Below are 19,630 nucleotides of genomic sequence, written 5' to 3'. Positions count from 1 at the left end.
AAGTCAGCTGACCAATTACAAAGTCTTAACAGCCTCTAATTAGAAAGTCTAATTGTTGGTTAATTAGTTTAATCATGCATTTGGTTTAATCATGAATGTGTGTGTTCTCATTCACGCCTTCACCCTTTTTTTTCCTTTTCTTTCCCTTCTTCAGTTGCAACCTCCCTTTCATTTTTTTCAATGGTTAAATTTAAAAATTCATCAATAGTTCCAATTTAATTATAATCCGTCACAGCTTTGTCTTTACTTTGACAAGAGCCGAGTGCTTGAGCCTACCAAGAGATTGTGAGCATATAAGAGTATGCGCACTATGCTACCAAGAAAACCTTGATCGAGAATAATAACATTCGTCTAAGTAAATAACACTTCAAAAATTTCTCGGAAAAAACTAATAATATTTGATACCACTCACTAGATTCTTCATCGTTACTATCCAAATTAAAGTAGATGATAACAAAATATTAGTTCATAAACTTCATATATTTTCCAGAATATAAGGGAATTAAAAATGTAAAAGAATGTTTATATAAAAAGGGCATTGATGTAAACCCAGCAGCAAAGCAGAAAATTATACTTGTTTTTAGACATATGGATCATAACACCTTTTTTTTAATAAATAATTATAAAAATAATAATTTAAGCATTTTGCTTCGGTCATTTTCATATGATTACAAGTGTGGAACGATCAAATAAACGACCCACCACCTTTCCTATCTTTTCTTATAGTTGACTAATATCATTGTTTTTCACTTCCTTGGGTTTCAACTTTCATACATGTATGGAGTATATATTTATTTTATATATAACTTATAATTTTTATATTAATATCTTAAGGGTAAATTAAAGTTAGTAAACTATTAGAAAGTATATTTTGGTCACTGAACTATTCGAAAGTTTTCGTTTAAGTTATCAAACTATTGAAATCGTTATTGTATAGCCTTCTCTATTCACACCACATGCACTAACCGAAAGCTCTCCTTCTTCTTTTCTTCTATAGTATATATATATATATATTATGAAACAATTTTTAACGTCATGAATTTGCGAACCCAAATTAAAATAACTTTTTTCTCCGATCTCCAACACTGACCGTCTGCTCAACTTAGATCTAATATATGTTCTTCATTGTCGATGGGCACTAATCCACTATACCAATCGTCAAATTGTCGCTTGGAGCTTATCGGCCGAACTTTTAAACAAATTTAATAGGTTGATGACTTAAATAAAAAATTTCAAATAATTTAGTGACTATTTTGTAACTTTTTGAAGTTGAATAATGAAAATTAATATATATAAAATGACAACAGAAGGATAAGTTGACATATTAGAAACTTAAAAAAAAGGGAAAAAAATTTAAAAAGAGTTGGAAGGAAGGAAGAATAGAGATTGAGAGAGAGAAATAGAGACATTCCATCTTATATTAAACTAAAATTAACAAATGGGTTATAGCTTTGCTTGCAATAATCACAATCCCATTCCTTCTTTTTAATAAATTTTTTCTTAAATGGGTTAATGCTTATTTTAGCCCTTGTATTATAGTAAATTTTTTACTTTGGCCCTTTTACTATATTTTTTTTATCACTTTACGTTCATTACTTTTATTCCATCCATCATGTTAGCCCCCATTTGCATTTAAAATAAATCTCACGTGACCGTTTAAGTCAATCAAATGTAAACACGTGAACAATAGTAAAAAAAATAATAATACAAGGGCTTATATATATATATATATCCTCAGTTACTTGCATCAACCTCAGCTGCTTGGAAGCTCTTTTCAAGGGGGGTAGCTCATTCATGTCCCTCCTTTGCTTAAATTGTTCTGCCTTTTAATCAAGTTAATGTAACATTAATACAAAGATTTGTGCTTTTTATTTTCATAGGTTAAATTAGTTGGTTTGTAAAATTATTTTTAAAAGATATTATTTAATACATTTCAAATTTAAATTTGAATAATTATATTTTATTGGACTGTAAATAGTTGTTATTTTTTTATGATTTATTATTCGATTTAAAACTAAACATGTTTAATGGTCAGGATATTCATTGACTGGGGTGATGTTGAGGAGGTGGCAGGTGCCAAAGCGAGGGCCTCCTAAAATAAGAATATAACATTTTTGGCCCTATAAAGTTTATAAATTATAAGTTAATAAATAGTTAAATTGTATTTTGACCCCCAAAATAATAAAAAATTAATTCAGTTGTTTAACAAATTAAGAAAAATATAATTTAATACAATGATGAAATTACATTTCAACTCTCATAAAAAATGCATAACCTAAATCTAGCCTCGTCTAAAATTTTTTTTTCTAGCTTCACCTATGTTTATTCGGTTCAAATTAGATCAAACTTGTAAACATAATATTTTAAATTTAGGTCCAGTCTCATCCAAATTTAACTATGAGAATGTAAAAAAATAATTTAAATAACAAAACTTACATTTTATAACTAATGGGTAAATATAAAAAACAACATAAAAATTTCAGTTCAACGTGTAATGCCATACATGAACTTTGATTTTGTGTAATTTGATTAAATTTTCACAAAACGCTAATAACATCATCAACGTTTTGAAATCAAAACAAAATTTTGATTGTGTATATGATAAAAAATTTTACGTGGATAATTATATCGATTAAATTTTATATATCAAACTACACATTAAACTGAAATTAATGTGTAATTTTAATATTTATAATTTTTCCCTAAATAATTCATGGTCCTCATTGATGTATGCTTCAAATTGAAGAAGTACTCAATTTTTAAAAGTACAAAAAGAAAACAAAAATTTAATTTTGAAAGGTCATATTCATATTCATATAATTTTACTTTAGAGATTTTATACAAAAAGTTGTAAAATATATCATTGGCATTCATCATTTATCTCTTCTATTTCATACTTATAATAATAAGATTATATATTCTCATTATTTTATAATTTTATATAAATTTTAATTTAATATATAATTTTATACATGAAATTTTAATCGATATAATTTTTACAAACTTTTAATATAATTATTTATATATCATCATTTTATATTTATATTGCATACACAGACAATTGAATTTATCTAATATAAAAATAAATCGATTTCTTTGTTTCTTTAAATATTTATAATTGAATTAAAATCAAAGTTTCATTTATACATTTGAACCACGATCAAAATTTAAATCGTATAATTACACAAAATCAAAGTTCATGTATAATTTTGAGATCTGTCTATTTTATATTTGATACATTGTTAATTTGTAAGGGTAAACTACACCCAAAAATATTAAATTATTAGTAAATATATGTTGAGGGCCACTTAAGTTCAAAATGTTATAAAATAGTTACTAAACTATTCAAGAGTCTTCATTTAAGTCACCGGAGTGTTGAGTTTTTTTTTTTTATAAGCCAGGCTAGTGAGCTCCAAGTAATGATTCGACGATCGGTACGATGGATAAGTACCCATCAACGAGTAGAAGAACATACCTTAACTCCAAGTCGATTTGATGGTCAATGCAGAAAATCGGAGAGGAAAACTGTTTGGATTTTGCTTTGCAGATTCGTGACATTCAAACTTGTTTTATAAAAAAAAATACTAAACTATAGAAGAAAAAGGGAATGAGAACTTTTGATTGGTGCATGCAGTGCAAATAAAAAAGGTCATACAATAACAATTTTAATAATTTGGTGATTTAAATAAAAATTTTAAATAATTTAATAACTATTTTCTAACTTTTAAAATTAAACGATTAAAATATAAACCAAAAACCAAGTAATTGCATCAAACATTGCAAACATAAGTATTGAATTGATGTACCTACCATACCCAATACTAATTAATTTCAAAAGAATAAAATGTATTCAGGTTTTTAAAGAATGGGAATGGGGACAGTAACAGTTAACCTGAAATAGTTATGAGATTGATTTATTGAGAAATCTGAAAAATTAAGGGAAAAGAAGAAGCAAGTTTATTATTTTATAATCAGTTTCTGAATGGATTTCTATATGATTTTACCCCATAAAGTTTCATTTATAATGCTTTCAATTCATTAGAACTCAAATATAATTTATGAATAACTAATTAACCTAAACATCTTTCCAAAGATTCATAAGAACTCTTTTTTTAGTTTTTCTTCTTCCAAATCTCACCTCATACATACTATTTTTCTTCAGTATCTTAGAAAACCCAGAAAATCTTTGTGGGTTTTTCACTGCTATTGGAGTTTAAATGCAGAATCATTTGGAATCCCTTTATGGGTTCTTCTCCATTATCGTGAGAATTGCTTAAAATCTTGTATATTTTGATTATTTTTCAGGTTTATCAGCCATGAAAAGGAAGACCCATGGTTGTTAATACTGAGATTTTTCTTTCCAAGGAAATGTAGAAGAGAAGATTAATTTCCTTTTTGGCAGTCTCTAATGATGATGGTGGCTGCATTTTCTCATTCACAAACTCCCCCAGAAAGTACCCATCACGAAGACACCCCGAAAAAATGGTCTCCTCTTAACGATAATGGCTCCACCGTTAAAAGAAAACCCAGAGGTAGACAAGTTCCTTCACGGTACTTGTCTCCTTCTTCTTCAGCGGCAACAACAATGGCGGCAGCAGCAGCAACCAAGTTGCCGACGAGATTCCCTTCTCCTCTTCTTTCCCGTTCTACTAATACGACAGCGGTGGCGACGACGGGGAATAAAACGGCGACGGTGCTTCCTAAACGGTCTCAATCCGTGGACCGGAGGCGGCCTGGTGACCAGGTGTCCACTGAATTATCAGCTGCTACCAAGATGTTAATCACTTCATCGAGGAGCTTATCCGTTTCGTTTCAAGGTGAGTCGTTTTCGATTCCGGTTAGTAAGGCTAAGCCCCAAGTGGGTTGTACTAGGAAAGCAGTAACTCCCGAGAGGCGTAAAACTACTCCAGTGAGAGATCACGCTGAGAACTCAAAACCGGTGGATCGGCACCGTTGGCCGGGGAGAACCCGGGAAGGGAATTCGAATTCGGGTTCGAATCCGCTGTCGAGGAGCTTGGATTGTTATGGTGAAAGGAAAATGCTCGGATCTGGTGCAGTGATGGTTAAGTCATTGCAACAATCATTAATGCTTGATGCCAATTATGTAAATGAGGTTTCTTATGATCTCACTGCATCTGATACTGATAGTGTGTCATCTGGTAGCACCAATGGAGGAAATGGGGTTTCCAAAGGGAGGAATGGTTCCCATAATATCCTTGTATCTGCTCGGTTTTGGCAAGAAACGAATAGCCGGTTAAGGCGGTTGCAGGATCCAGGTTCACCGTTGTTTACGAGCCCCGGGTCTAGAATCAGTGCTCCAAAAAGTTTAGGTAGTACTAGACCTGCTTCTCCTAGTAAGCTTTGGACGTCTTCGGCTTCGTCTCCTTTAAGGGGTCTAAGTCCTGCTCGGGTGAGAAATGCAGTTGGTGGTGGTCAGATGCTTGGTAATTCGGTTAATTCTCCTTCAATTCTCAGCTTTTCTGCTGATATTCGGAGAGGGAGAATGGGGGAGGATCGGATTGTCGATGCACACACGTTGAGACTTCTTTATAACCGTTATTTGCAATGGAGATTCGCGAATGCAAGGGCCGAAGCTACTTTCATGGTGCAGGAACTCAGTGCAGAGGTATGGTTAATCCTCCTTGTCCATCTTGTTGTTGCCAAAGATGTTCGATGATGAATTTTTCGATTTACTTCATTGTAATAGTTTGTCAAACAAGCCGAACCCAACTATTTTACTATAAAGATTACTTGTACTGCAAGTGACAGCATAGTTCTTGCATATAATGGTCATGTTTTTGAATGGTAAATGCGATTAATGATTGGTTAGTTTCGTTACTTGCTAATAATATGAGCTAGTACTAAAGTTGAGCTGCAGGGTTTTGCTATACAATGAACATGAATGGCTAGGTTTTCTATGCAATAGCCGGTTCGGAAAATAAATTTGTGAATTTGGGGTTATCACTTTCGTGATGCTCTCTAATAAGTCCGGTATGTTCATGGTGAATGTTCCTTCTTTTGTAGCAGAAAAATCTGTGGAATGTGTGGGTAACAATATCGGAACTGCTGCATTCCGTCACTCTTAAGAGAATGAAGTTTCTATTACTGAGGCAAAAGTTGAAACTGACTTCCATCCTGAAGGGACAAGTAAGATCCGAAACTTCGACTTCATTTAAGCATCGAATTGTGTAGATCTTTTCATAGATACAACTGCTTCTATTTTTACTTTCTTCGTATTTATCATATAGAACATGTTATTTATGTCTGTATCCATGCTTTGCTTAGTCCAGAAGAAACCACATGCTGCATCGGTCTCAATTGATGAAAGTAAAAAAGCACTACTTTTAGAAATACTATTTGATGAGAACGAAATTATCAAAACCGGGACTTGGGTATTATAACGAGGAAATTTTAAGCTTTCTGCAAGGGTTTAAGGGGGCTGCTTGACCATACATACATTGACTCGGGCTTTACCAATCCCTTTAGAAACATGCTTTAGAAGCAATCACCGTTCACTTTTATCACCACATTAGTAGTTAGCGAATATTGGTTGGTCCTAATCAAGACAGATAAATTTGACTCTTCGTCATGACTAAAACTTGTTACGATTGACGACTGTAGATAGCTCATTTAGAAGCGTGGGCAGTCCTCGATAGAGATCACTCGAGTTCTTTGCTAGGAGCAACTGAAGCTTTAAAGGCCAGTACTCTTCGTCTTCCAATTGTTGGAAAAGCGATAGTAAGTTTCTTCCTTTTTCCCGTTTTTCTCTGCATTTGAATATACAATCTGTTAATTCTTCCTCTTATGGCAATCCGTTTTTCTCTCTTAATAGGTAGACATCCAGAATCTGAAGGATGCCGTCGGTTCAGCGGTCGATGTGATGCACGCAATGGCATCCTCAATATGCTCATTATCATCAAAGGTTAGCGTTACCAAAAAAAAAAGAGCTGTAACGAATACCACTGGACAGAAGAAAATCCTCATGCTTATTTATATTCCACCCGAATTTGCATTTCATAAAAGTGGCAAATCAAACCTTCCAAATTAACAGTACCATTTGTCCTTTGTAGGTGAAGGAAATGAATTCTTTGGTGAACGAACTCGTGAGTGTGGCCGCAAACGAAAGGATTTTGCTCGAACAATGTAAAGAACATTTGTCCACGCTAGCTGCCATCCAGGTAATTACGACATTCCGTTTTACATTCCAAACTATTCTGCACTTGATCTGCTCATTGTTGCTTATCATTAAAGGTCCATTTTTTTCAATTAGGTTAACGAATGTAGCTTGAGGTCACATATAATACAACTAAACCGTGTACCCACTACCGGCTGCTTGACAACACATGCATAGAACTGATCTTTATTTGACTACTCACCGTAAATCCTAACATTACATTCAAACTCAATGTTTTTTCTGATGTCTGGATGCGGTCACTGGACAAAACACGAGCGGATCGAATATAGTTAGGTTCGGGTTTCTCATTTTAGAATGTGGCTTTTCCTTTTCAACTGATTTCTGCATACTTGCAAAGGAAAAAAGCATTGTATATGTAAATATTTTAATAACCAAAAATATCATTGTATTTTCTTGGCCTGGTTTGATTTAATCATCTATGTATAATGTTTGTTGATGCTTGTTCAACTTATAGATACAGTCCCCATTTCCATTTTTATCCTTATATTCATATTAACTGCATTCACGTTGATGTTGTGTGATTGTAATCAAGATTCAGTGCACCAAATGGAATTGAATGAACTTTCTTCATCATGAAGCTATGGCCCATGGTTTATTTTGTCTTTTTCTGTCTTGGAATTAGATTATATTTTATTTTAATTTATACAAAAATAACAAATTAATCTCTAAATATTATATTAAAGACTAAATTAGTCGTTTCTGTTAAAAATTAGTCTAATTGATAAAATAATCAGACAATTAACGTGTATCTGACATGAACGTACTGCGTTCATGAATCATGGAGAATCACGAGAGGCATGCTGATAGGGGCTGACATTACCAAAATTCTAGTTCATGATTTCTTTTATTACCACATTCAATGTTTCCCAACATAACCCTGGTGTTTTCAGTGGAACAAGCTCTGTTCCAGTTGCAACTTGTAATGTTATGATACTATAGAACAGTGTGCATTTTCATCTTTTACGAAATTACTGGATTTGAAAATATACTAATATAAAAAAAGCGATAATGATTTATTTAATTTTTAAATTTTATAAAATAATAATTTTTATTTTATTTAATTTTTCGTTTTTAGCATTTAAATTTGTGTTGTTTGTCAAATTATCTTAAAATGGATGAAAAATTAACGTCTAACAACTTTATTGATGTGGTATACATGTGCATGTTATGTTAACAATTAATCGTTTTTTAAAAAATTAAAAATATATATTTATTAATATTATAAAATATATAATTATTAATACACGTGGACCACGTGGATATCTTATCCATTAATTTTGGAATGATTTGACAAATATTGTAAGTTCAACGGTTAAAAGAGACAAAAATTAAATTGAGAACAATGAATTTTTTAAACTTGAAAGCTAAATAAATCATTATACAAAAAAAACATCATTTTAAAATATGAAGTGTAAATTATTGGAGGAGTTAGATTAACATCATACCTCGTTTAGTTACTAGTGTAATAATATGCGAAAAAATTATTTATTACATATGTATTAGATATAAAATAAATTAATAGTTAGTACAAATTTAAACTTAAAATTAGAAACATGAGTAATAACTCTTGTAAAAATAAAACTTTTTCAAAATAAGTGAAAAATTCCTTTCTCTTCATTAAAAAAAGTCACCGAATGATTAAATATTACTAATTAAATTAGTTTATTGCTAACTTATATAATAAAATATGTGTAAAAATGATTTTACTACCAAACTATGATTCGAACAAATTCATAACCAATTATGTAATAAAATTTTCAAAAGTTAATATAAAAATTAAATATGAATTTTGTTGAAATGATGAAGTTAAAAGGAGTGAATGTCATGGTGTTTTTTATTTTAATATTGTTATATATATATATACGTATTTTTAAAATTTTATATAAAATATAAAATATCTTTAAAGTAATATTTACTGCCATGTAAAAAGTAATTTTTGGTAATTTCACATTTGACCTAAGATATGGGCTAAAACCATTGTTATCTAATAAATTTATAAAAAGTTGATATAAATACTAAATATCTTTAGTAGAGATAGTAAAATTTACAGAAAAATTTCATAATGTTTTGAGTGTATTTTATAAATTTTGTTTAAAACATAAAAGATAAAAGAAATTACTTTCAAAATAATATTTACCCTTTGTAAAAAAAATACAGTAAATTCACAACTGAATTAAGTCTCGATTAATGAGTGATATTAGTCAAACTCTCAATACATATGATATAGATACTTGACAAGAATTATGTTGTTGTCCACCAAAAACATCAACCTATCCTACACGACATGATTCTTGTGTCATATTAATTTATCGGTTAAATATAATGATTCAAGTTTTTCGCACTCACAATCTTTTCCAAATTTTGGAAGTATTGGTCAACAATGTCTAATGAAATTATTACTTGGAATGATGAATTATATTATAGTGGTAACTTAGCATATTGTTATACCCCTACTTCTCAGACAAGCCTGTTAAGTTTTCGTTCTTCGGAATCACCCCTTGGAGCGAGCCTATTAAAATAACTCCTCGCATATGCGGAGCACAAGCAACTCTTGTAGTAACTTTTCGGAGAAATTCTCGTAAAATATCGTCACTTATTACACCAACTATTACGTCTCATCTAAAGTGATTGATAATAAGTCAAACCGTCGCTCAAACACGTAAGCCAGTTGAAGCAGAGCTATTGACCAACTTAATTTTTTTTAAAAGCTCTTAATTTACCCTAAACCTTCTAGTCTGCAACTGCAACTCACTTAAGAAATAATATTTTGTTTTCTAGAAGAACACCGAACAGCAAGAAAAATAGGAAGACAAGACAGCGACAACTTAAAATGCATCTTGACTACACAACCAAAGCAGGCAGTCAGCGACAACTCACGTTTAAGTTACGGCGCATAGGGAACTTAAAACCCCAAGCCCCCACCACTAACACGGGCTGCCTTTCCCTGCCATTGCCGCCGCCTTTACCGGCTGCTCTGTTTTCTTTTTGACCTCCTCCACCTCCGTCAGTATCTTTTGCCTTCTGAACATGTTTCTTTATTGCATCATGTGCTACATACTGATTCTTTGTTCAATTATGCAAGAAAAGCAGCAAAAACGTGTTTATGTGTATAAACATATAAGAGAAGAAGATTCTTAAACTTGCTTTTAAGTTTTTATGAAGATCATCAACATATTTTAAACTTTATAATTAGGTTTAATTATGTATCTAATCCCTGTACTTTTTACACATTTGGAATTAATTGAAATTAATTTCTTTTTACTAGTTTGATTTGAAAATTAAGGTGTAGTACTGAATAATAATATTGCTAATGAAAATTTGTTGAATTTAATATGTGGTATTTAAATATTTAAAATTCAATTCACAATACTTATTCATATTCAACATCATTATGCCTTCCAAATTTTTAAATATTTTAATTAGGTCCTTCAAAACTTTCAAAATTTCTAATTAAAACTTCCAAAAGTTTTAAAAATTTAGTTAGAGCTTTCAGATTTTTAAAGATTTTGAATTGGAAAGTTTTAAAGGATATATTAGTATTTATTGAATTAAATTTTTTAAATTAAAATTTAGAAAAGTCTACAAATCATAATCTAAATTGACTTTTGACTATTTTATTTGCCTAAAAATAAGGGCTGATATTTGCTTAAAGACAAAGATAAATTATAACTAATGCAACTTCAAAAATCATAAAAGTTAACACTCTTTCTTGATGTTGGAGCTGCAAATTAACTCCAAGCTTTTGTCTTAAGAACTCGAATTTGGCTTCAGGCAATGCTTGTACGAAAATACCAGCATATTCATTTTTTGTACTACAATAAACTAGTTACACTTCTTCCCTTTGAACATCACGAAGAAAGTAAAATTTTATTTTGAAGTGATTAGTTCTACCATGGAATATTGATATTGCAACTTGATTGTCCAGCTTTCCTCTCAATATTCCATGCAAATCTATCAAAAATTTGCAGCAACAGTAACTGTGGATTGTGCAACAATTTCTTGTTTCTTCAAACACGAGAAAAAATTTAACATTTTTTCATTAACCCCTTTAAAATCTTCAAAAATTTTAACTCATCCCTCAAAATTTGTAGAAATTCTAATTAAACCCCTACTTAAAAGTCCAAAGAATATAAATACAGACAGGATCCGAATTTCAAGATATTTGATGCTCAACACAAGTCAATTTATACATGGAAGCAAGTGGAGATTTAAGAGACTCCAACATCAGCATAGGGGTGTCTCCATCCAAGCAAATCAATGGTCCTTTTATATATATATTATTTTGCATGAAATTTTTAAGATTTGTTGAGAGGCTATGAAGTTTGGGAAACTCGTGTTATCCTTGTCTCCAGTTATTGAAAAATAAATTAGGAAGGGGACCCTATTGGCATTATAATCCAGACAAACAAAAAAAAGAAAGAAAAGGACGGCCATGGAATATGGATATAGAGAAATGGGGAAGGTGGTTCCATTATTTTGATTTGTGGACTGTGATGATGCGGGGAAAAATAACAGCACCAATATTATATATATTGGGTAAAATGGACCCCAAATCCCAAACCAACAAAGGGTTTCTTTACATCCACAAACCTCTCCCATAAATGACTATTGGTTTCACAAAGAGACCAAAACGATTATGTTTAATGGGGTTAATTTTAAGTGGTTCATCTTCATATTTTAATATCTTCATGTTTTAATTATGATTGAATTTTATTTTATTTTAAGTGTTATTATGTGTGTGAGTTGAGTCTTAGTTCGATTAGTATGGATATTATTACCAATGTAGGAGAACGTGAGTTCGGGAGGCTGCATTATTCTCCTATTTATTGGTTTGGGAAGAAAAAGAATATATATTATCAGAACCTATAATGTTTGACCTTGTTTTGTACGAGACATTCTTAATACAATCAAAACAAGTTTGATAGTATTGTTGAATCAATGTAACAAGGAGTTTGATGTTTTTCTACCTGGATTGATTCGATATGAATTCAATAAATATAAAATTTCAAAAAATTTTCGTGTCAAAAAGTATAGGATATCGAAGAGTCTCGTACTAGATAGAAAAAAGTTATTCTTTTAAAGCCATTCAAAATAGTAGAATAAAAATGACTCTTTAGGGTAGCCAAAGGGCAATCTCACGTTCCAAGCCACCCCTTAAGATTGCCCCAAGTTTTACAATTTCTCCTGTTCATATTTCACGATAGGAAGTAGTGCCCACTCACTTGCAACTCATGAACCATAAAAGGCATAAACGTTTCTCACTCACATCTTTCGTTTTTTGGGAAATCAATGAAGGAGCAAAACAAAAATTATGGGAAATTCGAAATTTTATAAAATTTGATCGAACTTCATCCTTCATTGCCGAAAATAGAAACAAAAGATCATAGCTCATACAGGCGTTCAATTATAATCAAAATTACATAGACAAAATGTGAAGAAGAAAAAAAAAAACTCTCAAATGAACAGTCTTAAAAGCTTTCTTTCACCGTCGGCGCCGCAGCTGTCATTTGAACTATTACCATCTCCAGAAAACCGGCTTCCCAGCGTCGTCGTTTCGGACTCTTCCGACGATGTAGATTCCCTTCTCCTTTGAACCGCTCTATCATCGTCGCCGATCATCAAGCAGAGATTGAGATCAGATGCTTTACATTCAACAACGTCAACGAAACCTCCCGACTGGATACACGGTCCCCCAGCGCCGCCGCCGCCACCAACACCGACCGTTTCTCCAACATCCTCAAAATCCGATCCTGAAACCCCACCACTAAATTCAGGCAACGGCTGCAACGTGCCGCCTTGGAGCACCGTTTGTACCGCCGACTGACAGACGTTCCAGTTCCCTGTCCATAACAACCCCACGGCTCCACTCACCGGATTAATTGCCCGTCCCACTGCTTCAAACAAAAGCGACTGAAACAAAGCTGCAAATATATATATGTATACACACACATCAGTAAAAAAAAATCAAAAACCAAAACAAAAATCCAACAAAAGCCATTAAAAAATTACCAGGTCTTTGAGGACTGGCGACGGAGGAGAGAAATGACATAAGTCCGGCACGGCCAAAGAACTTAGCAACAAAAACGGTGGCGTGTGCTTGAGCTTGTGGGTTCTCTATACATTGTAAGCTTTGTCTAAGCATACAATTTTCACTGCAACCTTTTCGAAGAATTCTACAGCCATTGCAGCTCATTTTGATAAACCTTGTACTCTTAGCATAAGAAGAAGAAATGAGGAAGGTTTATTATGGTGTTTGAAAAGACTGGTAGGAAAAGAATAATTGAAGCCAATAATAAAAAGAGAAGCTAACCAGAGGAATATATAGAGTGTTGGTGGTTAACCATGGTTTACTTTTTTATTATTTGGATAGTTAACTATGGTTAAACTGGGGGAAATTTGAGGTGTGGGGTTTTTGGGGGTTCCAAAGAAATTGGGTGAGAGAGAGAGGCGGCTCCGGGTCTCCGCGGAAGGAGAAGATTGGAGGGGTCCTAGGCAAGTTGGCAGAGCCGTTGGATTCTGTTTCGTGGATATCTATGACCGTTAGATTCTTTCCTTGTATATTTTCTTGGCATTATTCATAAATTTTTTATTGGATTTTTAGCTTTAGAATGATAAATGATTTAGTTTCATCTAATGTTTGATCTGGAAGTTTCTGATAAATGATTTTTAAGAATAAATTACATCCAAGTTGATTTAATTATTATTCAATTTGGTTAACGAGCTCAGAACGACAATTCGATGATCAATATAGTGGATTAATACTCATTAATAAGTAAAATAACATACATTAATTTCAAGTCGATCTGACGATCAATGTTGGAGATCAGAAGATAAAGCTATTTGAATTTTAGTTTGTAAATTCATGACGTTCAACAAGAGCAAGGTTAGAAATTTTTTTAACGGCCCAAGATTAATTTATATATTTACATGAGAACTAAAATACAATTTCACCATTGTATTAGCTTATATTTTAATGGTTTTCAAAATATCTAAATTGAAATTTTAGCATTTTGGGGAGAAACTATAATTTTGTCATATATTAAGATTTTATACTTCTTTGGGGGTCTAAAGAAGCAATTTCTCATTTAGAGAGGCCAACGCCCTTGCCATCCTCCCTCCCTTTGTCCCTAAACCCTAAATCTTAATGTTCAAATTGTTTCATGTAAAAAATATTGAGTTGTATAAAAAAAGGGAAAGAAGGAGAGCTTTTGATTGGTGCAAACAAATGTCATATAACAATAATTTTTATAGTCTGGTGGCTTAAATGAAAACTTTTGAACAGTTCAATGATATTTTGTAACTTTTTAAAATTAAGTGACCAAAACGTAAATTTACTAACAATTCAGTAATTTTGGGTGTAATTTACCCTTTGTTTTTTATTCGGCATTACTCATACATCTTTCTGTTGGATTTTAGCTTTAGAAAGATAAAAGAATTAGTTTCGTCTAATGTTTGATTTGGAAGTTTCATTTGGTTGAACCCTAATTGTTTTTAAATAAAATGGGGTTAGCCTATTTTGGGAAAAAAAGGGGTTAATCCATCAATCCAGCTGGCTTTCACCTTTAAATACTTGATTTAAATTTGGTGATAAGTTTGAAATATAAAGATGATTATGAAGTAAGAGTTATAACTTTTATAATAAAATAAAATATATAATAACTCGATTCGGGATTCTACTTAAAGTACTCATGATTTAGGTAATTTCAAACATTCTATTAGGGGGGTCCGACTCTATTTTCCCGACCAGAACACCATTTCCCTCTCCATCTTGATCTCTGTTGATACACTGTATCAATAGAGCTAATATTTTAACGTCTAATGAGAGGGAGGGTCTAATTGATACAATATCAGTACTTTAAATTTTAAAGTTCAGTGATCAATTTAAAATCGAAACCACACTTTAAGGACGTTTGATATAATTAACCTTAAAAAGAATCATAAGTTGGATTGGGATAAAATTAATAACGAGAAAGGGGTTAATAAGGAGAACATAGAATCAAAGTGACTGTACTTACGAAGTGCGGAAACTAGGAAGAAAATAAATAAGGTGGGGTGGTGATGTTGAGAGGGGGACGAGGATGACGATGTTTATAGATTTATAAGCCGACACACACATTGAAGTTTTAGTCACCCCCCACACGCACCTCCCCACTCATCCACCATCTTTATCCGATTCTTCAGTTTGGTCCACAAACATTACATTCAAACATAAATATATACATATAATGGTTAAAATATGTTTTAAGCTCTTGTATTTTTATATATTAGTTTTTTTTTTTTTAAAGAATTCAATCCTTCTACTTTCAAGTTAAAAAATATAAGTCTTATTACAGCTAAGGGTGTAATCGAATCAAGTCAAGCTCAAACAGTGATAAGCTTGAACTTGAGCTTGAGCTTGAGCATCAATTTCTGCGCTCGGCTTGAGACAAAATTGAGTTACTTGAACTCTTTCTAGTAATAAAGGTAAAACTGATCTCAATCTCTGCTTGTTCACAATTAAGCTCTTTCTAGTAATAAAGGCAAAACTGAATTTTCATGATATAAAAATATACTAAAAATAAAAGAAAATTCAATTAGACTTGCAAGTCGCTCGAACTTTCATAATTAAACTCAATTGAACCCAATAATTATCAAATCAAATTCAAGTTTTTTATAGTCGAACTTTAATAGCTTATAAGTACAACTGTGTCATTTAAACCCCTAATTGTAATGTTAATATTTCTTCATTTTTTTGTATGACTACTAAGTAATTTTTCTTTTAATTTTAGAATGTCATACCAACAAATTTAATAGAAGAACTTTAACAATGTAAATAATTAGATTTAAATTTTAAATATATGAAAAATACAAAAATTTGGAACATATTTTAACCACTATAGGTAATCTCATACCAACAAATCATATATGTGCTCTTTTTGACACAAAACCTAAAGCTATCCATAGCCTCACCCCAACCTATAAATAGGGGTGTTCAATCGGTTAACCGACCGATTAATCGACCCGAATTACCATTAACCAAATTAACCGACCCTTTTAAACTGTTAACCAAATCGAAATTTAAAAAAAAATAACCGAACCGAACTTTCAAAAAATTATTAATCGACCCTGACCGAATTAATTCAGTTTTATCCAAAATTTGCACACCCCTACCATATCCTCTTACATTGACAACAATATCCAGGCCAATTAAGGTAGGACTCAATCCAAATATATTACACTCAAAATTGATCAAAGTTATTTATTTATTAATTGTTTTTGTTGGGTGGGGAATGGGATTCTAATCCATCACCATTGGCTTTAACTTTTCATTGCTTTCGTCCCTGCATGACCCTCTCCCCCCCCCCCCCCCCAAAAAAAAAGAAAAAAAGAAAAAGGAAATGAATGTGGTCAGGGTCAGGCAAGGCTTGGCGTTATTTGAAACCACAAAGAAAAGAGCCTAAGATTGGGTGAAATGTGTGACGTTTTCGAGCTTTGGTGCTTTCCTTCACAGCATACAAAAACAATTTCCCCTTTTTATTCTCAAAGTGTCCCTTCCATGGAATCGAAGGACAAATGAGGTTTGGGAAGTGGGTTTGGGCAAAAAAAAAAAAAAGAATCATAGGGTCAGATTTTTCTTCTTTTTTTTAAGCTCTATCCTCTCCCATGAATCAGAATTTATTCAGATTTTCCTTTGATTTTTGCCTTTTTCTTAATGGTATTTTAAATTCAGGTATTCGAATCCAGTTTATTTTAAGGTTTTCAAAACTAGATCGATAATTGAATAATCAGTCAAATCATCGATTTTTAATTTGTCTAGTTATTAAATAAATTATTTAAAAAAAACAAATGATTCAATTGGTCTAATTCCTCTCTTTCAACTGATATCCTCACCAGTTCACGGTCCATTTGAATTTAAACAACATTGACTTATTTGTGATTTTATAAATTTTATAGGGTTAATTATATTAGACATCCTCAAGTCATAAACTCATATTCTTAATCATTTTTCCAAATTTTAAAATGTTTTAATTGAGTTAAAAATATCAATATTGCCTCAATTATGACATTTTCTCAGTTCAAAATTAATGTAAAGAATGTTTAAAATACGTTAATCAAATTATAAAATATGCGTATTTATTATATGGACAATTTCAATAACATAATTAAAACACGCGAGCCAATTTGTAAAATATGTGTACTTGTTGCATGGAGAAATTGGATATTATCTGTTAAAAAAAACATTTCTAAATTTTATTGACACCATTCTTTTCTTTTTAATGTGCTAGATTCAATTTGATTCATGTATTTTAAATAATGTTATATGTCAAATTCGAATAAACATTAGTGTCTAAATCGACAACTAGGCTAACAAAAGTACTAGATTGTTACAATATATTTTTTTATTGGATGGCTACTTTTATTTGTAAACCCTCCTAATCAACTAACATTAGTGCCTAAATTGACAGGTAGGCCGACAAAAGTACTAGATTGATACAATATTCTTTTTTATACAATGCTTAGTTCTACCTATAAAGTATAAACTTTTAAATTGCAGGGAAAACACGCTTAAGCCCACTTGAATTCATGTCTTCCTTGTTATTGTAATAGCAATGATGTCAACTGAGCTAAAGCTCAATCAAGGTAAATGTACCATTGAGGCCTTTATACTAGGAATCAAATTGCATTTTGCCCCATCTACTCAGAAAATGGGCACACTATTCCCTATACATTAGATTAAATAACAAATTGGTCATTTCTATTAAAAACTTTATTCATTTGTATTGTTAAAAACTGGTGTGGTTGACAGAATAATTAGACAAGGACATGTGACATGCCATGTGTACCTTATGCCGATGTACGTGGACCAATTTTTAACAATATAAATGAATACAATTTTTAACAGAATGACCAATTTACTTTTTGATCTAATGTATAAGAACTAAATTACCCATTTTTTAAGTTTTAGGGTGGTAAAATGAAATTCGACTCCTAATATAAAGGCTTTCATGATACTTTTACTGCTCAATCAACCTAAGATTGAAACAATATTGATACATTGAATATCCAATTAGAAAATTTTGAAGTTTAGGATCAATTTAGAATCTGAATAATAGTTTAGGGACGTTTGATGAAATTAACCCAATTTAATATAAGATTTTTATCCTCCATTGCAAAAACACAAAACATGGTTGGTCAATGCAAGAATGTTTCTTCATTCCATTGTAATAAACGCAGCAGTGAACAAAATTTTACTGGTTTTGTTTGTGTCTTTATGCTAATGGAGTTTTTATATATACAGATCAGATAGGTCAGCTTTAACAAAACCTAAAAACACCTTCGAGATAAACGGTACATGAAACAGTACAAAGCCGGTCAGAAACTTGTATGGTAACAGCTATGGCTTCTTCTTCTTTTTTGTTTTTTTTTGGGGTTTAATTGGATAGGGTTTGGCTAAACTTGTTGCCGCTTCACAGTTAATCATATAAGGTTCTTTTTTAACTGGATAATATATGTGGAAAACAGGGTTTTGAACAATATATATATGTATGCTTGTATGAGATCCAACTTTTGATTCTTTGTTCTGCTGTTATAATCGGAGGAAGATAACTAATTCTTGAGAAAGAATATTTAAAAAAAATTAGAAATACAAATATATATATATATATATATATATATATATATAAAACAATAATGATACAAATATATTTAGGTAATGGTGATAATGGGTCGGGTAGGGCCTCAATAGAATTGTAGGCTCGGTTTAAAAATGGGCTTAAAATTTTGTCTAAGTTCGGCCCAAATAAAAATGTTAAAATCCAAGCTAAGTTCAGCTCTCCGTATTAAATTTTTTTTATATTATTATTTTTATATAAAAATAAATTTATAAAATATAATACATCAAATACACTAAAATTGAAAATAAATTAAAAAAATTATTTATACTTAAATAACACTAAAATAGGTGCAGCTTAGAGAGCAAATACTTCTAAAATAGTAGTAAAATTAATAATAAAATAAGAGTTATACAATATCCAAACAATAACAATAAAATAGTAGCAACATAATAGTGAAACGACACCAAAACAGTAGCAAAAATAGTGAAAATAACAGAAAAAAGCAGCAGATTTTTTTTGCAAATTTGGGCAAAAAAGCTTACTTGAGGTCTGGCCCGTTTAGAAAACAAACCTCTTTTTCTGCCCAAGCCCATTTTTTGGGCCTATATTTTTACCCAAATCCTCTCACATTTCAAGCGAGTTTTCAAGCCCGATTCATGATCGGGCCTATATATTTAGGTTAGTTTTTATTTTCTTTTCCACTGTTTTTAGAATAAGAATAGCCTATTGGATTGAGAATGTCCGAAATAAGGGTTGAATCGACCAATAAAATAGGTTGAACTATTTGTTAAATAGATTTTCTTTATTTTTAATTTTTAATTTATTTTAATAATTTATTCAA

At 31.4% G+C, this 19,630-nt stretch overlaps 2 protein-coding genes across 3 annotated transcripts; one reads left to right on the top strand and one right to left on the bottom strand.

Annotated features, from left to right (window-relative positions):
* Window positions 1-3,995: 3,995 nt before the first annotated feature.
* LOC105795184 (QWRF motif-containing protein 2) lies at window positions 3,996-7,772 on the top strand. 2 transcript variants are annotated; one of them, XM_012624701.2, is made up of 6 exons: window positions 3,996-5,626; window positions 6,025-6,147; window positions 6,622-6,738; window positions 6,833-6,922; window positions 7,071-7,178; window positions 7,271-7,772. In XM_012624701.2, exons 1-6 carry the CDS (start codon window positions 4,409-4,411, stop codon window positions 7,349-7,351), a joined length of 1,737 nt encoding a protein of 578 aa, XP_012480155.1. In that variant the 5' UTR covers window positions 3,996-4,408; the 3' UTR covers window positions 7,352-7,772. The 2 variants fall into 2 exon arrangements, with proteins under 2 accessions (XP_012480155.1, XP_012480156.1); XM_012624702.2 differs by having other exon boundaries at window positions 4,002-5,626; window positions 6,028-6,147.
* Window positions 7,773-12,504: 4,732 nt separating this feature from the next.
* LOC105795188 (LOB domain-containing protein 38) lies at window positions 12,505-13,478 on the bottom strand. Its single transcript, XM_012624708.2, has 2 exons — window positions 13,205-13,478; window positions 12,505-13,116 (listed from the first exon to the last, which is right to left on the bottom strand). Exons 1-2 carry the CDS (start codon window positions 13,386-13,388, stop codon window positions 12,650-12,652), a joined length of 651 nt encoding a protein of 216 aa, XP_012480162.1. The 5' UTR covers window positions 13,389-13,478; the 3' UTR covers window positions 12,505-12,649.
* Between the last annotated feature and the right edge of the window lie 6,152 nt (window positions 13,479-19,630).

Source organism: Gossypium raimondii, chromosome 3 (genome assembly GCF_025698545.1).
Source record: "Gossypium raimondii isolate GPD5lz chromosome 3, ASM2569854v1, whole genome shotgun sequence".
Lineage (NCBI taxonomy): Eukaryota > Viridiplantae > Streptophyta > Magnoliopsida > Malvales > Malvaceae > Gossypium > Gossypium raimondii.
The sequence above is the reverse complement of the archived record's forward strand: the minus strand, read 5'-3'. Positions and strand labels throughout refer to the sequence as shown.